We start from the raw sequence: 23080 nt of genomic DNA on the forward strand, positions 1-23080 counted from the left end.
GTGCATATATGCATAACCAATGGACACAGACAACAGTGTGGGGAAAGGAAGGACGGGGATGGGAGTGGAGAGGAGGGGGTCAATGGGGGGGAAATGAAGAACATATGTAATACATTCAACAATAAAGATTAAAAAAATTTATTGTGGTGACATTGGTTAATAAAATTATATAGGTTTCAAGTGTATACTTCTATGGTAAGTGATCATCTGTATATTGCATTGTATGCCCACCACCCAAAGTTAAATCATGAAGATGTCACCATATATTTCACCCCCTTTACCCATTATTGTCCCCCCACCCCCCCTTCCCTCTGGTAACCACCACACGGTTGTCTGTGAGTTTTGTTTATTTTCCCTGTTTGTTCATTTGTTGCTTTTAGTTTTATATATCACATATGTGTAAAGTCATATGGTTCTTAACCTCTTCAGTCTGATGTATGTCAGTTCAGCATCACCTTCTCTTTAAGGTGTTCTTGAATTTTCCCATCCCAACTCCCCCTCATCCAGCAGAGTACAACCCCTTTCCCACTTCCCTATAGCTTTTTCTATATATTTCTAATAAAATACTTCCCACACTTCACTATCCTTGTTTATTTGCCTCCTATTACACTGCCTTGCTTTAGGATAGACACCACACGTTATTTATATTTTCCCCAATACCTAGAACATAGTGGAAGAGGCAACTAAGTTCAATAAATCTGTGTTTAATGCACAGTAGTACAATATTGAGCAAACTATACAATTGTCTAGGGTTCTAGTTTTTCCAGTAAAACAGTACCTATGATAGTTAGGGTTGTTATGAAAATTAAAATGTAATGCTATAATTAATGCATCATGGGCATTCAGTGAATAGTAATGACTAAGATGTATTAAACATATTTTAATAAATGAATATATTGTGGATTTCATGTGTTGGGTCATCTTTTTTAAGACAGAGGTAATTTTCAGGAAATAAAAACATTTCAGTTCTTTATCAATCTTCACTGTGTTACATCATATCTAAGTAGATGCAAATGGCCCAATAATTCCTTTTCCTCCCTTCTACCCCCAAAGATAGGTAAATGGTGGCATTATCTGAGGTGGAAGGATTGAATCATTCTGGTTCTCTTTTTAGCTTCACATCAAGTTCTATGATAGAGGAACCCTTTTAATTTAGATGTTTTGAAGAACCTGAAATACATACACACTATGGTCCAGTTTTTAGGACGTCTTTTAAATCAATAAATATTTCCAAGACCCTGAATGAAGTATCTCCCAATATGCTAATCATCTGATTTCTGTATGGGCAGGCTGGTGAGGAATGATCACGATTTGAGCTGAAAGGCAGTGAGCACAGGAAGTAGAAGTACAGACAGAAGATGCTGAGGAGAAATAATCTGCAGCCCCTAGTGACAGGTGGTAGGAAAGGAAAGCCTTTGTTTTCTGATATGGGCCTAGCTAGTACTATTAACAATGACAGGCACATTGGAGGAGGGGTATATTTGGGGATAACAATGATGAATTCAATTTTGAACACAATGTGGGTTACCTGTGAGATATCTATTAAGCAGAATTACTTAAAAGGCAATAAAAGAAATGGATCTGCAGCTGAGCCAGGAAGTCTGTAAGGAGACTATGATTTGGGAGTCATTGTTCCAGTGACAGTTGGACTGTCTGGTTTGCATGAAGTCGGCAGTATGAACACCATGAGCTCTGGGGGTCTTTAAGTATCAAAGAAGCTTTACTTATCAGAGAGATATTGCCAAAACAAGGCTCTAACTCTCATAAACAATATCTCTTCCATAAAAAAAAATTGGTGCAAAATATACTTTTATATCTATTGTTTTCATTTAATTAAAATAGCAAAATGTGCTTTCAAATATGAGTTTCACATCTTAAAATAAAAGTACTGAATACAAATTCCATGCATCTATGTACGACAAGAAGAGAGAATGTAAGAAGGTATAAAAAGCAATAAAAATCCATTATCCTCTAATGCATTTTTAAATTTTTTTTATTTTTAAAATAGTTATTGACTAACATCAAGTACTCAGGATACAATGCCTGCATCTCTTGGATGTAGAGCACATTAATTCTTGCTGAGTACTTGGAGAACAATCCATTTCCCTTCTGCCTGTGTTAAAATGAAGGGGTAATCTATTATGCCTTTATACTTAGAGAGCCTCATGAGAGAGACGCTCGATGATTACATGGTCTTATAAACCGTAAAGTTCTACCACAGGACTCATCTGTGTATTGTAAAGACACTTCAAATTGCTGAACACACTCTCCTTATCGTCACTGTGCGCCTCACTTCTCCAATTCACTTGCACCTTTGACTTTTAGAAATGATTTAAACCTGCATCAGAAGTTCTGAATGCTTGAATAAAAACCAGCCTCATTCATCAGAAGGCAAGAGTGACAAGATTTAATTACTTAGAAATCTTTTCCCCCTAAAGAGGAAACTTCAATCAACCTTTCAGTAAAATTTAATATCAGAAGGTAACAAATAAATCAAGAATTTGTAAATCTTCCATTTCATAAAACAACCTTAGGCACATGTAAGAAGTAATAAATGCAACTTCATTTTAAATACATAGTTACCCTACTCTGACATAAACAATGTTTATTGAAATAAATATTACCATTCTTCACAAAGTATAATTTCTTTTATATTAATCTTAGTCGTGGTTTTAAAAGAAGCCTTTACTTTCTTGTCACTTTGTATTACGAATAAAAGGGATGAAAACCAGAATCTTTTACATTATTTGTCAGTTTCTCTTGCCCTCCAAATAAATATGAAGCAAAGTCTTTTCATTTCTTTGATTCAAATTGTTTTATAAACATCCTACTAAAGAATCAAGTGTTCATTTTCTAGCCCTTGCATCTGATATTCGTAAATTTGACATCCCCAGTGTTTTTTGTTTAAAGCTATAAGCATATGCATTTTATTTTTTTAGTTCTTTTATAGATTTTAGAAAGAGAGGAAGGGAGAGGAGAGAGAGAAACATCGATGAGAGAACATCGACTGGCTGCCTCCTGCATGCCCCCCACTGGGGATTGGGCCCACAACCTGGGCATGTGCTTGGTGCATGGGTCACTGCTCAACCACTGAGCAACACCGGCCGGGTGAAGCATCTGCATTTTATTAACATTTGGGGGGGCAGATTTTCACATTACATATTCTTAAACAAGGTAGTAATACCTCCCCTTCGTAGGCAAGAAAGTAGGAAGGATATGTATGAATCATAATGGGCACCAGATCATATTATTCCATCTTCCATTTAAACCACTATATACTTATGCTTAATCAGTAACATTTAATTAATTTTAAAAGCATTTAGTTAAAATAGCCCTTCCAGACACTGTCAAAACTTCACCTACTTATTTTCTTGTTAGATAAAAAACACATTTGTTATGCCTTTGGAAAATAAAAATATAATGAGATTAGATTGAATTTACTGTTTCTTTATAATAGTCTCAAAAAGGAGTCTCTGGAATGCAAATTTATTTCCTCGCTTCCAAGGATATGCCTAGTGATTTCCCCCCACCGGAGTCCATCTTATTAATCGTTTTATAAAACAATTACTATTTTTTAAATAAAATTCAAAAATCTAATCTTATTGTCTTTAATAAAAATATCTTTAAATTTTTTAATAAAAGGATTTATGTCTTTTATTAAAGTTAATAAATCTTTCACAGGTATTACTAGTATTTTTTAACAAAAAGATGTGTTCAGTAAAATTACAATTTCCCTGAAACTCATAGACATCATTTGTTACATCCATTTCTAAACAATTCTGTTTTTTTCCTTAGTTCAGAACAAGCTGAAATCTATGCCATGAACATCAAAATATAGACTATGGAAGTATACTTTGTTCCTAGGTTATTTTATCTGAAATTTCAATCAGCACACAGCCTACTAGAAAGAGTGCTACACTCAAATGGTATATATATGTGGAATGTACACATACGTGCATTTATGCAAAGAAAAATGAGAATTAAGTAGGAGATATTAAATGGTATTCTAAATTTTCCATTTTTTTTAATATACAAAACAAATGACTTTTTTCAAACTACTGTTTTTATTTAGGGTTAAAACGGAATCTTTAACCTTTCTATTTTTATCTAGCAACTGCTTTAGTGTCATCTTCTTTTTCTTTTTTTTAATTTTAATTTTTAACAGATGTTTCGCCTTTTTCCTCCATTGACACCCTCCTCCCAGGCATTGTTGTCTGTGTCCATTGGTTACACGTATATGTATATAAGTTCTTTGGTTTATTTCTTCCCTCCTTCCTACCCCCCTCTTCTGAGGTTTGTCAGTCTGTACCCTACTTCTATGTCTCTGAGTCTATTTTGTCCATCAGTTTATTTTGTTCATTATATTCCACAAATAAGTGAGATCATGCGATATTTGTTTTTCTCTGACTGGCTTATTTCACTTAACATAATACTCTTCAGGTCCCTCCATGTCTCTCAAAGGATAAGAGATCTTTCTTTCTTAAAACTGTACCACTGCTTTTTTATCCATTCATTTATTGATGAACACTTGCTCTGTTTCCAGATCTTAGCAATTGTAAATAGTGCTGTTAAGTAGACCCTGTAATTATAATTTTTGAAATATGTAAATCATAGTTAAGACCATAGGCTTGACTTTTGAAATAAGACAAAATTTAAATATTTGGCAATATTTTTCACTGATCTAGAACTCACTTTTTTTCTTTTTTTTTTTTTCATCCTCACCTGAGGACATTTTTCCATTTTTTGTACAGATAGAGTGGGAGGGAGAGAGAGAAAAACATCAATGTGAAAGGGACACATCGAGTGGCTGCCACCCGCACGACCAACCAGGGCCGGGGACAAACTGCAACCGAGGTACATACCCTTAGCGGGAACCGAACCCGGGTCTCTCCTCCGGACTGCAGGCTGATGTTCTAACCGCTGAGCCAAACCAGCCAGGGCTAGAACTCACTTTTTAAACCAAAGACAAATGTAACTGTAGACAGTATATATAATGTCCCTTTATACGCTCCTACTCTGGGATATTCATAAATATATAAGATTATAGAAATAGATTAAGTTTGAAGTAACTATACAGCAACATAAAATGAACATCTAAAGAAGAAAACACCTATGTAGCACTGTATGTTACCAAAATAATTTGGAGTTTGAAATTAAGAATGTCTTGGTCAGAATAGAGTTCTGTACCAAAATCTCCCACACCTTTACTATTATGGGAAGTCTGAACTCAGCATGGCTGAATCTTAGGGAGGCAGATGCAAGATAATGAATCACACACATCTACATTATTTACAGAAATTTAACAGATCAACACCAGTGAAATGTCAGATGAGAGATGGAACTCATAAAACAGATAAAAATATATGTTTCAAAATAAAACTTTTAAATAAAATAATTTACTGTTAAATTCAAATCAGCAAGGCATATAATATTCTTATTTGCTCCACTGGTAAACTATAAAAATGTCAACTTCCATTAAAATTGTATCCTACATTATAAGAATTAATGGAAAATATTTAAATAAAGCTAAGTTTGGCAATGGTTAGTTACAGTAATGGTATTATAAAATATGGTCCCCTGTAATGCAAAAATGCTGTATTTTATTGACAATTTGAATATATATGTATATATATATATATTTAAAAATACATATAACAAACACACACACACACACACACACACACACAATACACAGATTTTAGAGCCTACTAACCCAGGTTAAATGAAAACCTCTTAACTTGAATATGGTCCCTAGCCTAGTGATTACAGAATAAGTGTTAGTGCAAATATATTTTGTCATAATTACAATGGTAATTATGGTACAATTATGTCAGTGGGAAGGGTAGTTAACATTACAAATTGTGAATAATGTATTAATTTTTGAGTTTTATAAAACAAGCTAACAAATTGGAAACATTATAATTTCAACATATAAAACTTTTTAATATTTTGATTTAACTCTTAACTTGGAAACGAGTAAAAATATAAGTTTAAAACTGTCAGAGTCTGAAATCAGTCTGAAATCAGTCTATCATTAACCTCCTGAGAGAATAAGCTATGATATGTTTGTTTCCCTAAGCTGAATTAAGGAGAAAGAAGAAAAGAATAAAAGATTGAGAACAAGAGAGTGGAAATCGCACTTATTTTGTAGCTCTATGTAAGAGAAGTCTGTCTGGTAAGGGCTTTAAGAAAGGACCAAAACCACTGGTCTTCACAGACCAGAAAGGGTAGTAATGGGACAGTTCCTCAGCTGTGTTCCAGACTGGGTGGATGTCAGGTGTAAAGGGACCCAGTGTCCATGGGAGCCTACCCTGAACATCCTCACAGCTTCTAGTTACTGTCATTTGAAAGAAACAAGCAAAAGCAAATTTTTACACAAGACTGAACCAATTAGTAAGCTTGGTATTCCCTTTACAATGCACATACCTCAGGCAGTGTTTTTTAAAAGTGTCATGTATTATTCATTAAGTTAAAATTGTACATGGTTTACTTGCTCTAATTACAATAAATATGGACAAGATGCTCAATCCTAGAAGAGCTCATAGCCCCATACTTTTAAAATCTGATCTTTGTATCCTGAGACAAAATAGTTTTGAAATCTTTAATCCATTTAAAGTCTTTCGCTTTCTAACAGGATTGCAAAAAATACCTATTAAATGCCTCTCTATCTCTAGGGAGAAATCTGCATAAGATCTTATCCATGAAGCAAATGCCAGATGATTAAAATATTCTCATCTCAAATTCCATACCTCCATTTTCTCTCCAGTTGTCAATCCCTTTTTAATTTGCTGTGAAGAGCACTGTCAGTCTGTTTTGGAAGCTATTCTAATTTAAGATTTCATTATCTCTCTTCTTCAACCTTTGAATGGCCTGTCACTTGCTATATCCATCATAAAAAGCTAGCCAAGTACACTTCTGATTTCCAGCTATCAATTTATAGAGGCATTGAATTGTGCACATGTTCTTTTTCATGTCTTCCCTCTATGTCCCAGTTTTAATTTCTTTTTAGAAACAAAGAAACAGTGCATTTTAATTTTTATTCCCAAACACACAAGAAATATAGCAGTAACTCAAACTTTAACAAATCCCTGAATTTCTAATTCAGTAATGAGCTAAAATAATTCCAAGAATATTTTATTTGTAACACAGCTCCTAATAAAATATAAAAAACATGAACAGAAATTAAGACAATTTAATTACCATATTGCTCAATATTTGATCTTCCTTTTAAGAAAAAGAGAAACAAATGTCAGCTCCTATAATTTATGGAAAGATCTATGTATTCCTTAGTGAGTTACATGCATGCTAAACAGAATACAGGGATATGATATATATATATATTATTCTTATTAGAAGAGAAAGATGAGTACATTACCAAGATTAATCATGACAGATTCTTAAAAACTTTTCTAAGTACTCTTGACACATTGACTATCCTTCATGAGGCTCCTAAGAACAACAGACTTTACCTTAACCATTTCTTATATATTTGGCCAATTATGCAACATTATGAGATACACTTTGTAATTAAATGTAGTACAAGAGACACACAGTAAAACATTAAGAACCATGTAATATTTTGGCTGACTCGGCAGCATCTGCTAAGGAAGGCATGAACTATGAAGGATGTCACTATTCTGCAGTACCCTGGGTGGTTCTGGGGAGGCAAACAGAGTGCTGCCCAGGGCCATGGAAGGCAACCAACAGTAAGTTTTTACATAGTACAGAAATGTGTGTTTGCTGGGTCAAAGGAACTACAGAAGAGAAGAGCCCAGCAAGAAATCTCTAAATAACCCCTAAGATCTCTCCCCAAGAGAAAGAGTCAGTTTAATTACCTTTAAGACCCATCACCTACGCGGCCCAGCCCTAAGCCACCCAGCCCAGTTGCCATCCTAGTCCTTCCCTTCTCCTTGCGTCAACCTGGGGGGAGGAGAACTCACACAGCAGCTTGTAAAGGCCCCGCCCCTTTGTCCTTTGTCCACTGTAGGCTTCCATTACCTCGCCTCTACAACAGGGAAGAAGAGGCGACACTAACTTAAATTTGAGATTTTTAACTTTTACATGGGAACAGACATTTTAATTTCTGAATTGATACCTTCTTTGGGTGATTTTTTTTTTATATATAACTAAAAGTGACTAAGGCCATTTTATTATCTTAGAGTCATCAGGTAAGTCATTGTTATCTATATTTGTTGACTGAAAAAGCATCAGTCTAACAAAATAAAGATTTTTTGCAACAAATCACATGTCACAGTTATGCAACAAAGTGACTCATATAGAAAACACAATGAGTTATACATGTTATCAAAAGTATTGTGCCCACTTGCTAATATAAATTTTTTTTAGATAAAGTGATGATGTGAATTAAATAAAATATATACATGTGGGATGTTAATGTTATGTGGTCAAATAAATGTGGACCACATTGAGTAAAACAACTTAAACTGTGTTTATTTCTAGCAGAATTTCTCTGAGCTGTTCATGGTAATGTGAACTATGAATCTCCAAAGAGGGAACTATAAAATACAACATTTCCCAAATTTATTTGGCCAGCAAACCATTATCCCACTTAAGAATCTTGATATAATTTTATTACCGATCTTAATATGTAGAGAATGTGGCATGTTCTGAGTATTTCACATGGCAGGTGATACAGAAGACAGATGCAACCACCATAATAGATGTCTCCATAAAAGAGCTAAGTGGACCTTGTAATAGTAGCTATCACAAAAGCTAATTTACAATTTTATTTTCAAGGAAATCAAAGGGGTTTTATCATTCTAAATATTATCATGGGTTAAAACATCCCTCAAGTTTCAATTAAGGAACTGGGATGCTTCACAAATTCACCCAGTGGGAGAGTGTTCTAAAATGTGATCAATTTGTAATGTGCACAGGACAGTATTATCTGCAGACTGGTAAAAAAGCAATAACAACTTGTCGGCATGACTCTAACACCACTTTGGATACAGGGCACTGTGAGGGAATGAGTGGACAATCAGCTTTTACAATATTCTTCTGCCCTCTCTTAAAAATGAAAAAACAAAATGAGACTTCAGTAACTATAAATTTCAATCTCTACATCTGCAGAACCTACATACCCACTCAATAACTTAGGGAATTCTCCATGAAAATGATCAAACTAATTATTGTTGTTATTTATGCCTAGAATTGCAAATTAAGTGTCTTACCAATCAAGTTTATGTATCTGTTGAGTTTGGTGAGCATTGAAGTCCAACCACTTTAAAGGGGAAGTGCAAAAACCAAGATTCTGAATTAAAACGCAAAAAGGAGGCTGGCAAATCCAAATTTAGCAGCCAAATGTTTCTAAACCATATATTTTAATACAACGTGTGAAATACCCAACGCTTTTATAGCTTGTGTGATATTTATTCTTTTAAACCAGAGTTTTAAGCCTATAGCATTTCCCCTTTTGAAATAAATGTGTGTTTTAGTAAGTTCAGGTTGCCATAACAAAATAGCACAGACTGGGAGGCTTAAACAACAGAAATTTATTTTCTCACAGTTCTGGAGGCTGGGAAGGCCAAGATCAAGGTGACTGCCTATTCAGTTCCTGGTGAGAGCTTTCTTCCTGGCACGTAGATACCTGGCTTCTCACACTATTCCTCCCCTGGCCTGTGGACCTCTGCTAATAATACCACCAGATTAGGGTCTGGCCCTTATGACCTCGTGCAACCTTAACCTTCTGTGTGTCCTTTTCTCCAAGTCAATTACATTGGGCATTATATTGACTTTGGTGGGGAAAATTCAGTCCACAGCAATTTACAAAACCAATAAAATCATTATTACTGATTAATTCGTTACTCTGAAATCCTAAATGAATTCAAGAACCAGTATCTGTAAGATCATTTGGATTTACCTGTGTTCAACATTTCCCTATCAAAAAATGAATACTATATCACTCTCTTGAAACGCATATATTACAGAAACATTATTAGAGAAAAGCATTGAAAGTAAGTACAAACCGTACCTCAGAGGAGGAATTGCTTCTCTTTGGGCCGTTCTTACTCAATCTGATCAAATTACCCCAGCCTAAAATCTATATTTTATACCTCGGGCTTGTCCTCAATGTCTTTTTTATGATGTTCTTACTATTTTATGGCCCTACTCCTAATGAGGGCTAATGTTAATTATTTAAGCGAATTCTTTTTTTTAAACAAGGGATGATCACTTTGTTACAGAATCAGTTGTACTTCTTAAGAGTTCCCTTTCTTAGCACTTACCAGGTTTCTGTTTCCATGATTCAGATCAAGGCTTTATATTCTAATTGATATAGCATTTTAAAATAAGAAAGAACAGCTACTTTGCTACTTTGTTTTATCATAAACATGACAGCTTTACGGACAGCTTTTTGAAGCATTCACTTTTTCAGAAGTTAAACATACAACCCTATAGCATGGAATGATGCATTCTCCAGAATTGTAGAACCTTTTTTCTTTTTTGGTAAATTATCTGGTTTAAAAAAATAGAAAAAAAAAAAAAAAGAAAAAATTTAAGAACATATTACTGCTAAATCATTTTGTATCACTGTATCTTGTTCCAAATTAATATCTGTGATAAATATCAGCACAGAAAACAACAGAGAACCCAGTACAGAAAAAGAAATACATGATGTTAGATGTTATAGCTGAAAAAAAAAAGTCTATACAGTGACAAAACATTATTTACAAGGGCACAAGTTCATTGCTAGTATAAATCTGAATTGGCATTAATCTGCAATATAAATAAAAGTTATCAGTAGTTTTGACCTTCTAATATGACGTTTTATGTTTTATCATGAGGAAATAATGAAGAGATACGGCAATTTATTTATTTATTTCTTCACCATGATAAAATAACAATATAAATGTAAATTAGCTATGAAACATACAATATTAAAATATTATTTTCAAAAAATATTATTAAATATATTATAAAGCTTCCCAGTAAGTTAAAAGGTCAAGTATAAACTTTATACTCACTAATTCACTTTTATAATATGTCAGTATTAGTATATTTATTTAGTTTACTATATATTTACTACTAGTATATTCAGTGAACACACACATATATATATAGTATTAGTATTACTCTAATTTTACATATTCTCCTTTATCCTATTTTATATTTCAGAAAATTATGATTTTCCTTTACAGTGCAAAATGGGGGACATCTATAATAGTTTAAATGCAAAAATGTTTTATTTTTTTTCCCTTTCTTTTTTTTATCCTCACCTGAGGACATTTTTTGCACTTATCTTCAGATACGGGGGGAGGAAGAGAAGTAGGAAGAGAGAGAGAGAAACATCGACCATGAGAGAGACGCATGGGCTGGCCGCCACCCACACGACACCCACTGGGGCCTGGGATAAACTACAACTAAGGTACATGCCCTTAGCGGGAACTGAACCCGGGACTCTCTGGTCCGTGGGCCGACGCTCTAATTGCTGAGCGAAACCGGCCAGGGCAAAAAATGTTATCTTTATTTTACCTCTGACATTATTTATTCTTCCATTCAGCAAATATTTATTGACCATGTGTCACACTTTTCCAAATAATGGCAATATAACACTGACTAAATAGACCAAAACCGCTGCACTCATGGAGCTTACATTCAAGTGGATGGAAGAAGGGTATAAAATAAACAACAATTAAGCAAATGGAATATATTATATGATGGACGCTCTAGACAAAAATAAAACAGGAAAGGGTTATAGGTAGTCCATAGGTTAGGAATTGGGGAGTTGATATACTAAAATACGTTGATAGGGAAGGCTTTGTGGATAAGACAACACTGTGGCAGAAGCCTGTAGTGGGTAAGCATAAGAGTCATGAAGGCATCTAGGTAAGAAGGTTGTAGGCAGAGGGAACAGAGTGAGCAAAGAGGAAGGGAGCAGGTGGAGCATCATCGGCCTTACCATGTACAGCTTTGTGGATGGATAACTGCAAAGACCTCACTTTTTACTTTGAGATTATCTTAGTTTGAGCTGCTATAACAAAATACCATAGACTATGTGGCTTAACCAACAGACATTTCTTACAGTTTTGGAGGCTGGGAAGTCAAGATGAAGGTGTTGAGAGACCTAGCTCCTAGTGGGGTCTCTTCTCCTGTGCTGCAGATGACCACTATTTTGCTATGCGTGCACATGACCTCCCTGTGCACATTCAAAAGGATGCTCTGATCTCTCTTCTCTTTTGCAAGGACACCAATCCCACAATGGAGGCAGGACACCAATCCTGCTCTAGCTTCATGACCTCATCTAACCTTAATTACCGTCTAAAGGCTTCAGCTCCACTAACTAACACATTGCGAGTTAGGGTTTCAACATGTTTGGGGAGACCTCAAACATTCAGTTCATTACAGAAATGGAAAGCTATGATGTTTTTTGTAGGAAGAATTACATAATCTGCTTTACCGTCATAAAATGTGATACTGGAAACGTTAGCCAGAACAGAGGAGGAATGGTATGCCTGGGACAACGGTGGTAGCCCAAGGAGGGTTCCTATCAATGCTGTAAAACCTAGCATATTTTTGAGGTCTGCACTCTTCCTTCTAATTTTATATTTATTATTATTTACAACATCTGGTACATTAACCTAATTATCTCAAAACAGTGTGAGATACAAATTTAGACCTAATAGATAAACTTTATAAAAGTACTTTGAGAAGTGAATGAGCTGAGATAAAATTATTGGGATCTTTAAAGAGTAGTAAGTACCGTTTGGAAAAATATAAAGAGAGGGTACCCTCTTTCTATATCTTTCTCCATAACTTTTTAAATTTTTCTTTTCTAGTTAAATATATTCCATACTAGTTAGTTTCTTTTTTGATCATTCAGTGGTACAGTTAGGAACAGATGAAAGAAATCCTAGAGGAAAATATGCAGAGAAAATTTTTAATTGTTCCTGTTTACATAAATCCTTATACACTGATGGAAATTTCCTCTTTGGGGCTTGCCTGGCATATTTCTTGTGATAGACTTCTGGTTTGGGATTTACATCACAGAAGCAGCAGGTTTTGAAGTATAAAAACTATTAATGCTTATATATGTTCAGCTGTTGGTCTCTGTGCAAAACAAGTAATCTTGAACTAATGCCATGCTCGGTTTTTTTTAAATGAGAAATGTTGATTGAGTTGTTCTACTTATCAGAATCTCAGTTGAAAGAGTATGTGATTTCCTGCTAAACATCTTAAGATTTTTGGTAATTGCTTTGCTTTAAAAGTGTCAACCTGTGAAGTTCTCAAAAATAAAAACTTTCGAATAAGGTTTTAATTACATACACTATTCTAAAACTTTAAATATTTCATTGAGCAAAAATGATCACATTTCAATTCAAGGGACTCAAGTAATTGCCTTTGGGAAATCAGAACATGAGAGTTATTATGAGAACATAGCTACACAATTGTCTCTAAGTGAAAGAAGCTGTTTCCTTCAGCTAAGCCTTCAATTAAGCTACATTTCCACATTTCTTACATTCCGAAACCTAGCATAATACTGCAAATCTGGTATGTGCTGATGAACTGCATAAAGAATACCAGTAATTATTAAATTTTCAAGAACTTGTTAACATTCCTGATTTTACTTGTGTCATTTACTCAGAGCCCATAACACTGGGTATGAATTTTAAAGGACTACAGGCCAGACAGGGTCAGAGTCGTACTGATGAGATTTCAGCCAAGAAGGAAAAGCCAATATTAAGATAAATAGAACTAAATAAATAATCCAAAGGTAGAGCCACTTTTCCTTTTTTAAAAAATGTATGCCGTATACCTAAGTGTCTCATGAGTTCTGAAAATCTCTATTTAAATATCTTCTTATTCATTTTCAAAGTAAAGCAATATTTTTTTTTTTATTCTCTGAGATAACTAGAGTCATCTTCTGCAGTTGTTTACAAATAGTTTCCTCAAAATTGGAAAGAAAAACATTTATATAAAGTCAAAACCCCTGTAGGATATTAAATAAAGTTATGTGTATACTATGTGACAATTAATATCTTTAAAAATATTAAAAGATATTTTGTGTGTCAGATTTCATGTCAGTATAAAATAGATGAAGACATTAGTTATGAATGTAATTTTAACTAAAAAAATAGAGAAAATAAGAAAATAAAGATTCTTATATGCAAGTATATTACTAATGTCTGTGGACAATCCTGGCTCTGAAATAATATAACCAAGTCAAAATTATCTCAGAACTAAAGTATCAGGAATACGATGTCTCAGAGTGATTAAAAGAATAAAGTTTGGAATTTGAATTTATTTGACATCTGATCCCATTTCTTACAAACATTGTGGCTTTTCATTAAAGATTTCACTTCAGTTTCCCCCTTTTCAAAATTATTTATTTTAACAAAATTATAGTAAATAAATAACATATTATATTAAGAAAGCTGAGCATGGAGTAAAGCAATTAGTAAACTCAATCAATTGTTATTGTTATTATTAATCAGGTCAATGGAATTATAAAGTCTACTGACCTTTGGTATTTGTAAAAGGTATGCACAAGGTAATTTACCATGCTGCTAAATTAGGTTCTAATTAGTTTGGGTTCTACTTATCCATATAAACCATAAAAAATGTATTTTTCACTTATGTCTTCCTCTTAAACAGCATCCCATTGAAAAATTAAGCAAGGTGATCTTGTTTTTACATTCTCTGGGTAACCGACTCCTAAAGAGACATCTTCCTCTTCTCTATTTTTAGCCTTTTAATAGTTTAACAAAAATATTTCTCTATTATAAGTCAGGATGGGAAGGTAAGCTGAAGAACAGTATGAAAAATCCCATTTGGGCTACTTCCTTAGTTAGTGTCTGCAATTCAAAAACTATTCTACAGGACTATGCTCCAAACTGATTAGCTTCAGGGTGTGCTATTGTTGGAGACTTTCCTTTTCTATGTTAAATATGTATGCAATATTAAAACTTTTGCCATTGTGGCACATGGCTTTTAGAAGAAAAATGCCTATTTTTAAAATGTGTGAAGTAGGTCTGGTATCCTGCATTGAGGACTTAACAGAAAATGTGAGGATTTCTGGATAATTACTACTGGACTGCCTGGGCTTCAAAGAAATGTACCTACAGAGTGGTAAAAAGACTGCTGCTTACATGAATATAAGTGCAAGGGAGTGTGAATATTTTGTGTATCTGAAGGGAAGGAGCTGGAGGGAGAACAGGCCAGTGAGGTCGGGCAGCCTAGTCTGTGTACCATGAAAGGGCCGCAGTGGTGCATCTGGTGCTACATAGTCCAGAAAGTAAGCTCAAGCAGTCCTTTTCTCAAGTTATAATAGGCAAGGTGCCCATGTCCTGAAAATAATGAAGCTGTGGCCAGGGGAAGGGGGGAGGTGGAGGGTGCGCAGGGACACAGCTCTCAGAAACAACCACCACCTTCCCCAAGCTGCTAGATCCACCAGAGACTAATTAAAATCCAGTACACTTAATCTTTTCATTGTTGCTTTCTTTGGGCAGGGCAATCAAACCATAATCTATGACTGCGATTTTCAACCATTTTCATCTCCTGGCACACACAATCTCATTACTAATTCTGCAGCACACCAAAAAGTATATTACATTTTTTTTGCCGACCTGACAAAAACAGGTGTGATTTTGATTCATTCACACCGAACGCCTATTGCTGTGTTGGCTGTTGTCATTTTTTTTCTTTGACAGTCTAAGGGGGACGAGGTCAGAGGCTCCGAGTAGGTAGTCAGGTATGTTGCATGTTTTAAAAATTCTTGCAGCACACCAGCTGAAAATCGCTGATCTATGAACTTGCCCAGAGACTGTTTTGACTACCAATAGTAGACGAACAGAAAGAAGGCTTCCCATTGTTGAAATAATTGTATGTGTTTTTTAAATTGATTTTTTAGAGAGAGGAAGGGAGAAGGAAAGAGAGAACACAGATCTGCTGCCCCCTGCAGGCACCCTCGTGGGGACCAGCCCACATGCTGGCTTCCTATTACAGAACATAAGAGGATAACTAGGCAGTGTTCTGGTCATACCACATTTGCTTCGATTATAGTTTTTTTTAAATTTATCTTTACCGACAACTCTTCCATGTAAATATATATTTTTAAACAAAGTGTTCACAGATTAAATCTACTTGGAAAATACCATTGACTTGGAAGATCTTGTTGACATTTATAAAGTACTGAATTTCAGGAATAAAAAAAAAAAAGTCAAATAAGAGGTAACAAAACAGAATCGTAAAAGCTTTCCAACACATTGACAACACGTTCAAGTTGGATTCAAGTTTGTTTGACATAGTAACACAAGTTGGAAAACAGAGCCATGCTACCTACATACAGAGCATTGACAAAATATGTGGAATTTTGTGTGTGTGTGTGTGTGTGTGTCTGTGTGTGTGTGTGTTTGTATTGTTAATCCTCACCCAAAGGTATTTTTTTCCACTGATTTTTAGAGAGAGTGGAAGGAAGAGAAGGAGGGGACAGGGGAGGGAAGGAGGGAAAGGGAGAGAGAAGGAGAGAGAGATCTATGTGAGAGAGACACACTGATTGGTTGCCTCCTGCACATGCACCAACTGGGCCTGGGATCAAACCTCAAACCTTCAGGTACAGGGACCCAAGCTCCAACCACTGAGCTACACCAGCCAGGGCCACAAAAAAATGTTTTGACTCAGAATTTCTATATCCATCCATTTTGTTTTTCTAATGTAAATTCAATAGAAAGATAAAGTAATAAGATTATTGCCTTGTTGACATACCAACAAACAACAGGTGATAAAATATTTGAAACAAAATAAGTGGGTGAAATAATATTTTTTATAACAAAAAACATAGTCATAGAGCTCAGTATTGTCAGAATAGTTGCTATAATATTTACAAAATATGCCTGGTCGGTGTAGCTCAGTGGTTGAGTGGCGATCCATGCACCAAAGTCGCGGGTTCAATTCCCGGTCATGGCACATGCCCAGGTTGTGGGCCCAATCCCCAGGGGGGGCATGCAGGAGGCAGCCAATTGATGTTTCTATCTCTCCTTCTCCCTTCTTTCTCTCTAAAATCAATAAAAAATAAAAATAAAAAAGTTACAAAATATAATTGCAAATATCAAATATTTGCAATAAAGAACAAAATAGTGGGAGTAAAAAAAAAAAATCTAAATCTAAATCCAGATAATTTCTAAAAGGTCTTGCAATTAATAGGGTAAATTGGATTATAAAGAAGTCAAATTATGTTTAATTTTCAAAAGCTACCTATACACACCATTTGGTATCTATTATATGTAGAGAGTATTGTATGTTTAATATCTTTAAAAAATTGATAGGAAGAAAACAACATGCACTTTTAAAAACATTAAAGAAGAATCAAAATAAATGAATAAAATATATTGATAGGTGAAATTTATGTTATGAAAAGAAACATACATGTACTTAAAAATTCCTTTTAAACAACAAATAATCTCACAGTGAATAAAAAAAAGGTAATTTATATTAGTCCTTGTGCTTAATCTTGTGCCTAAACAAACTTTAATTAGAATTACTTTTAACAGCAAACACTTAGAAACACTAAGAGCATGCCCTGGCTGGTTTGGCTCAGCAGTAGAGTGTCGGCCCGTGGACCAATGAGTTGCGGGTTCGATTCTGGCCAAGGGCACGTACCATGGTTGCAGTTTATCCCTGGCCCTGGTCAGGGTAGTCCAGGAGGCAACCAGTCGATGTGTCCCTCTCACATCAATGCTTCTCTCTCTCTTCCCCTTTATCTCTGTCCCACTCTATCTGAAGATAAATAGGAAAATATCCTTGGGTGAGGATTAAAAAAAAAGAAACACTAAGTCTGGTACTGCAGACTTAAATATATTAACTTACTTTATTCTCAAATGACATTTTGGGTTAGTAATCTTACCCCCATTTTATAGGTGAGAAAATGCTTGCCCAGCCATCTAAAGATTTGCCTATGGAAACAATATTACTAATATTTAGATTTGAACTTAGGCCATTTCGCTCCAGAACCCTGGATACACTCCTGACACCCAGGACCCTCTAGCCTTTCGAATTAAGGGGAACCCGAGAAACATGCTTTTAAAAGTGGCATGTGGTTCCTTCTCCTTCCCACTTTATGTGAGAAGACAGGGTCTGAGGGGGCACTGAGAGTAAGCAGATTGGAGAATGGGTAACATCGAAGACCAGAGCTATGACTGAACAAAGACCCTGCTGGCCACAGCTAGTCCTCGTGGATGACTGGGCTGTCCTTAGGAAAATTCATAGAATTCTCAGGCTCTGCCTTGGTTACATACAGGTTTCTGAGAAACATCAATGGTACAAGCTTCCTCCCCTGCATCTTCCCTAACTCCCTCCCTTTCTCACAGTGAAGGCTTTGCAATCAGATTGTCCATTTAGTGCTTTTCTACTTCTTTGGATCTTTTGATTATTCCTTTCCCCAACACATCTTTTTACCTTGAGCCCACAGTATATTAGGAAGGAGGTATCTCTGACCTATGCCCCTAAGGTAAGGCAGAGAGAGAGAGTGAGAGAGACTTAAAAACATAAGATGTGATAAGGACCTGAGGTCTAAAATATACACCTCATTTCCTTTATCAGTTCGTGTGTTTGTGTAAGAATGTTTGCATGTGTGCACTTTTGCTACATAGTTTTGATTTTTTAAGAATATATCTAATACTTTTTAAGTTGCCGATGCATTTGGGAAGGCAGAATTACTTACTAAACAACGGACTAGCAGGGATCTCCATGGATGCAGACTCTCCTACAAGTAGTGAGGCCATCTGAACATACACAGCTCATGAAAATGAGGTTTCTTCTTATACACAAATCAGAGTTTACCACAGACTCTTAAATGACATGTAAATGAAACAGTACCATATTAGCTCCTTTTTTTAAAAAAAACGGGATACATAAGATAGATAAGAACACGGTGTTTGAACAGTGGTTCACATGCTTGCACTTACAGCCCTCGTAGATGTCGGTGGGAATGTGCACTGCTGCATGCTGATAGGAGATTTGTCGTCCAAAATTCGCATCATGGATAAAAACTGGTTTTATCCTCTGGCTGCCTGGCTCACTGTCATTCTTTTCAGTCTATACAGGGGAAGACAGACAACAAACAGAATATTACAACTTATGCTAACACAGATGTTCTCACATCATGTCATCTGCCTTATGCATATTCTTCAAAAAAGGAACTAGAAGAATATTTTTCAGTGTAGTCCCACAATGACATCAGATGTATTCACACTATAGCCTGACTTCTCTCCTAACCTCCTCAGTGGTGGAGTCACTTCTCAGGATCATCCTGACAGCACCAGAGGCTCCCAGCATCCATACTTATTAACATGTACATTTAAAGAATAGGATGAGTGTCTTACAATGCAACCAGATTGAAACTATCCCCTTAGAAAAAACCATGCTTTTATCTTACCAAATGTATGTTATGCAGTTGAGGAGAATTCTGGGTTTGACAACTAATGGTCCGTGTGACTGAAAAGAGAGCGATGAGGGTTTATTTTATGTCAGGCTCCTTGACTCAGCATGGTTCCCAGGTGAATGAAATTTTGTTTTAAAAAAGAACGTATAATAAAAGAGATTGATTGTAACTCTAAGTACAATCAACTCCTAACTTTAAACAATTTGTCTCCCAAGGTAGGAGCCAAAATCCAATCAATAATGATTCAGGAAGATCCCACAGGAGTTTAAGGTTGAACATGAATTTTCTTCCCCTTTGAACTCTGCATTAGATACTGAATTAGATACCTGTTGCCCTCCCCAGGCAAGAAATTAAGAATCTCACTCATTTATTCAAAATGAATCTCTAAAACAGTTTTTTTCCCATTAATTATGTTAAAAAATTTTTTCAGTTCAAATATAGTTATGTTAACTCTTCCCTAATTATTTTTCATTAAATTCAGAAGTGTATTATTAACTCATTCATTTTAGAAACTAATGTTTTTCATATTCCCAAGTTAATACAAAACTGAGAAAAAAAATCACAACATTGAACTATCTCAGCAGCACACTGCAGTCGTGCACCTGCCCAGCATCAGTGGGCAACCAGATCTCAGAGGGGCTGGAAGAATATGCAGCAAACATCAAGTCAGCAGGTCTATGAAGAAGCGACAGTGCCCTGGCCAGTTTGGCTGAGCAGTGACATCATCAGCTCGTAGACTCAAGGGTCTCGGGTTTGAGTCCCGGTCAAGGGCACATACCTGGGTTGCAGGTTCATTCCCTGGCCCTAGTTGGGGTTGTGCGGGGAGGCAACCAGCCGATGTGTCTCTGTCACATCAATGTCTCTCTCTCTCTCTCTCTCTCTCTCCCTCCCTCCCTCCCTCCCTCGTTTCCACTCTATCTAAAAATCGATGGAAAAGTATCCTTTGGTGGAGATTAACAACAACAAAAAAGTGACAGTGTTCAACTTTTCATATGGCTCTGAAAATTTATACGGCCAGATAACACATCAGCATCCTGAGATATGTTGATACCACACACACACACACACACACACGTACTTTTTCTCTAGGGAATTTGCCACATCAAAAAGATTATTTATACACAAATATGAGAAAGGTGGCTTTTTGTTTTCTTTAACAGTGGCTTCTAAAGCTGTAGGTCCAACCCATCCTTAGGTAGTATAATCAATATAATAGATCATGACCAAATCATTTTTAAATAAAACATAAAGAAAAAAAATATGAAAATACACTCTACATAAGGGAGAGAACTATATTGTGAAATTTGTGGTTTAGTTAGATATGACAGGGTGTATGCAAATACATGTGGGTATGTGTGATTTGTCATTGATAAAAATATCTGAAAACAGATCACTATTTTTTTTTACTTATATGAAAGTCACAAAGATATAATTGCTCCCCCATTAACAAATTGAATATACAAAATGACGAAATAGTAGTGTTGAAAGTCTAAAATTTAGCAACATACCTACATGCATAAATCACAAATTACAGTCTTCTAAAACAGAGGTTAAGTGTGTGTCACGTGAAGGACAAGAAAAGAGTGATGAAGATTACAAGGAAGAGAAGCAGCAGAGCGAAATCAAATGCTGAACCCAATACACCTGCCTTGACTGCGATTGTTCATAAAGGAAAGAATGAAAATGATAACCGAGTTCATCTTTGGATTCAACTGTGAATTTTAATACACTTTAAAACTCACCCCCCATTCTAAGGGTGTCTATTCCCAGGCACTACTGACTTGAATAAGGCAAAGGCAGATGAAAACAAAATACTTCCATTAATAACATGAATGTAAAGAGGGTTCCAACTAGTAAGATGATGTCGTTATTCTTCTCAGCTGAAAACTTTCTGAATTAGTGAAAAATCTCAACATTTACTTTAAAGCAGTGGTTTCTCAATGTGTGGTCCTCTGAGACGCAGCGTCCATGGGAACTTGTTAGAACGCAGGCTCTGGGGCACCACCTAGGACCTACCTCGTCAACCAGACCATGGAGGGGCTGAGCAGGCTGTAGTTTAATAAACCCTCCAGGTGATTCTGATAAACACTAAAACTGGAAGTCCAGTGCTTTAAAGTATCAGTAGTTTAAACTAGGCATACATTTTTATTTAGTAGAACTACTCATGAAAAAATTAGGATTGATTAGTAGTAAGCATATTAATGGATACCTAAAATTGTCATGTATAAGCCAGTTTTAGTATTACCATGCATGCAAATGGTAATGTGACAAGTAATATCTGTCAAAGGATGTTTCAAAGACAACAGGCCCGTCCGGTTGGTGTGGCTCAATGGCTGAGCATCGACCCATGCACCATGAGGTCACCAGTTTGATTCCTGGTCGGGGCACATGCCCAGATTGCAGGCCGGATCCCCAGTGGGGGGCATGCAGGAGGTGGCCAATCAATGTGTTCTCTCATCAATGTTTCCCTCTATCTCCCTCTCCCTTCCTCTCTCTCTCTAAAATCAATAAAGAAAAAAATAATAATAATAAAAGACAACAGGCCCTCACGATACTCTAGGGGTTAGTTCCATACTGAAATAAATTGGGAAAATGCTGCCTGTTAGATTCTTCGATAAAGAGAATATAACGAAGTGCACTGGCATATCAAAGGCTCTCAGGTAAGCTTCACTAAAGGAAAGTGTTTAGCACACTGTTCTCAAGTTTACACAACCCTGAAACTTTTTTTAAAAAAACAATACCTTTTACAAAAACATAATAATAAATAAATAAAAATCATTAAAAAAAATATTTAGTTGGTAGTGCAAAGAGAAGAATTTACTTACATTAACGTTTATAGAAATGCCATTTAATATCTAAATCTGGAAAAAAATTAATTGCCCAACAATAGTAAAATGGTCACAATAATGATGGATACAATATAAAAGAGTATTACATGAGAATATATATATGTTATATTTGTTTAAAATTATTTAAAGTTTAAAAAGTAAATGTTGTCCAGCTGGTGTGGCTCAATGGTTGAGCGTCAAACCATACACCAAGAGGTTGCTGGTTCAATTCCCGGTCAGGACACATGCTCGGGTTGTGGGCCCGATCCCCAGTGAGGGGCATGCAGGAGGTGGCCAATCGATGTTCTCTCTCATCGATGTTTCTGTTTCTCTCTCCCTCTCACTTCCTCTCTCTGTAGAATCAATAAAAAAAAAAAAATTTTTTTGAAGTAAATATTTAGAAAAACAAAAAAAAGGTCTATTTATTTTGAGAGGAAGAAGAGGTAAATGGATGTATGCCTGGATGAGTATATAGTAAATGTTATCAGCATTATTATTGGTTTTGCAGTTATGAGATATAAATGTACTTATGTTTATGTTCTTTTGCTTTTTACAATAATACAAGGAGTAGGTATTATATTTTAATCAGAAAATGTATTAATTTTTCTTTGAAGTCCTTTCTGGAGTGCAAGTAAGCATTATACGATTATCATACTAAGGTGAAAATTGTTTATATTTCCTCTGAATTCTCTCACACCTAAAAATTACAATTTTAAGTATACTGATTTATTTTAATACAGTTTATAGAGATTCTTTCACTTATAAATCATCACATAGGGCTTTTAGAAACAATGTTAAAATAATAATGTACTTCTTAACTTGTATAATCATGTATTAAGACTAGTTTTAATGTGCAGTT

The 23080-nt window shown here is 35.4% G+C and overlaps 1 protein-coding gene across 3 annotated transcripts in view; it reads right to left on the bottom strand.

Annotated features, from left to right (window-relative positions):
- CACNA2D1 (calcium voltage-gated channel auxiliary subunit alpha2delta 1) overlaps nucleotides 1–23080 on the bottom strand; it is a 509634-nt gene that overhangs the window by 155586 nt on the left and 330968 nt on the right. For all 3 annotated transcript variants that reach the window (XM_036247167.1, XM_036247166.1, XM_036247165.1), the window contains exon 6: nucleotides 18918–19047. In XM_036247167.1, the coding sequence (XP_036103060.1) occupies nucleotides 18918–19047 (130 nt within the window). The remainder of the gene's footprint in view (nucleotides 1–18917; nucleotides 19048–23080) is intronic.

The sequence above is a fragment of the Molossus molossus genome, unplaced genomic scaffold, assembly GCF_014108415.1.
Source record: "Molossus molossus isolate mMolMol1 unplaced genomic scaffold, mMolMol1.p scaffold_m16_p_7, whole genome shotgun sequence".
Taxonomy (NCBI): domain Eukaryota; kingdom Metazoa; phylum Chordata; class Mammalia; order Chiroptera; family Molossidae; genus Molossus; species Molossus molossus.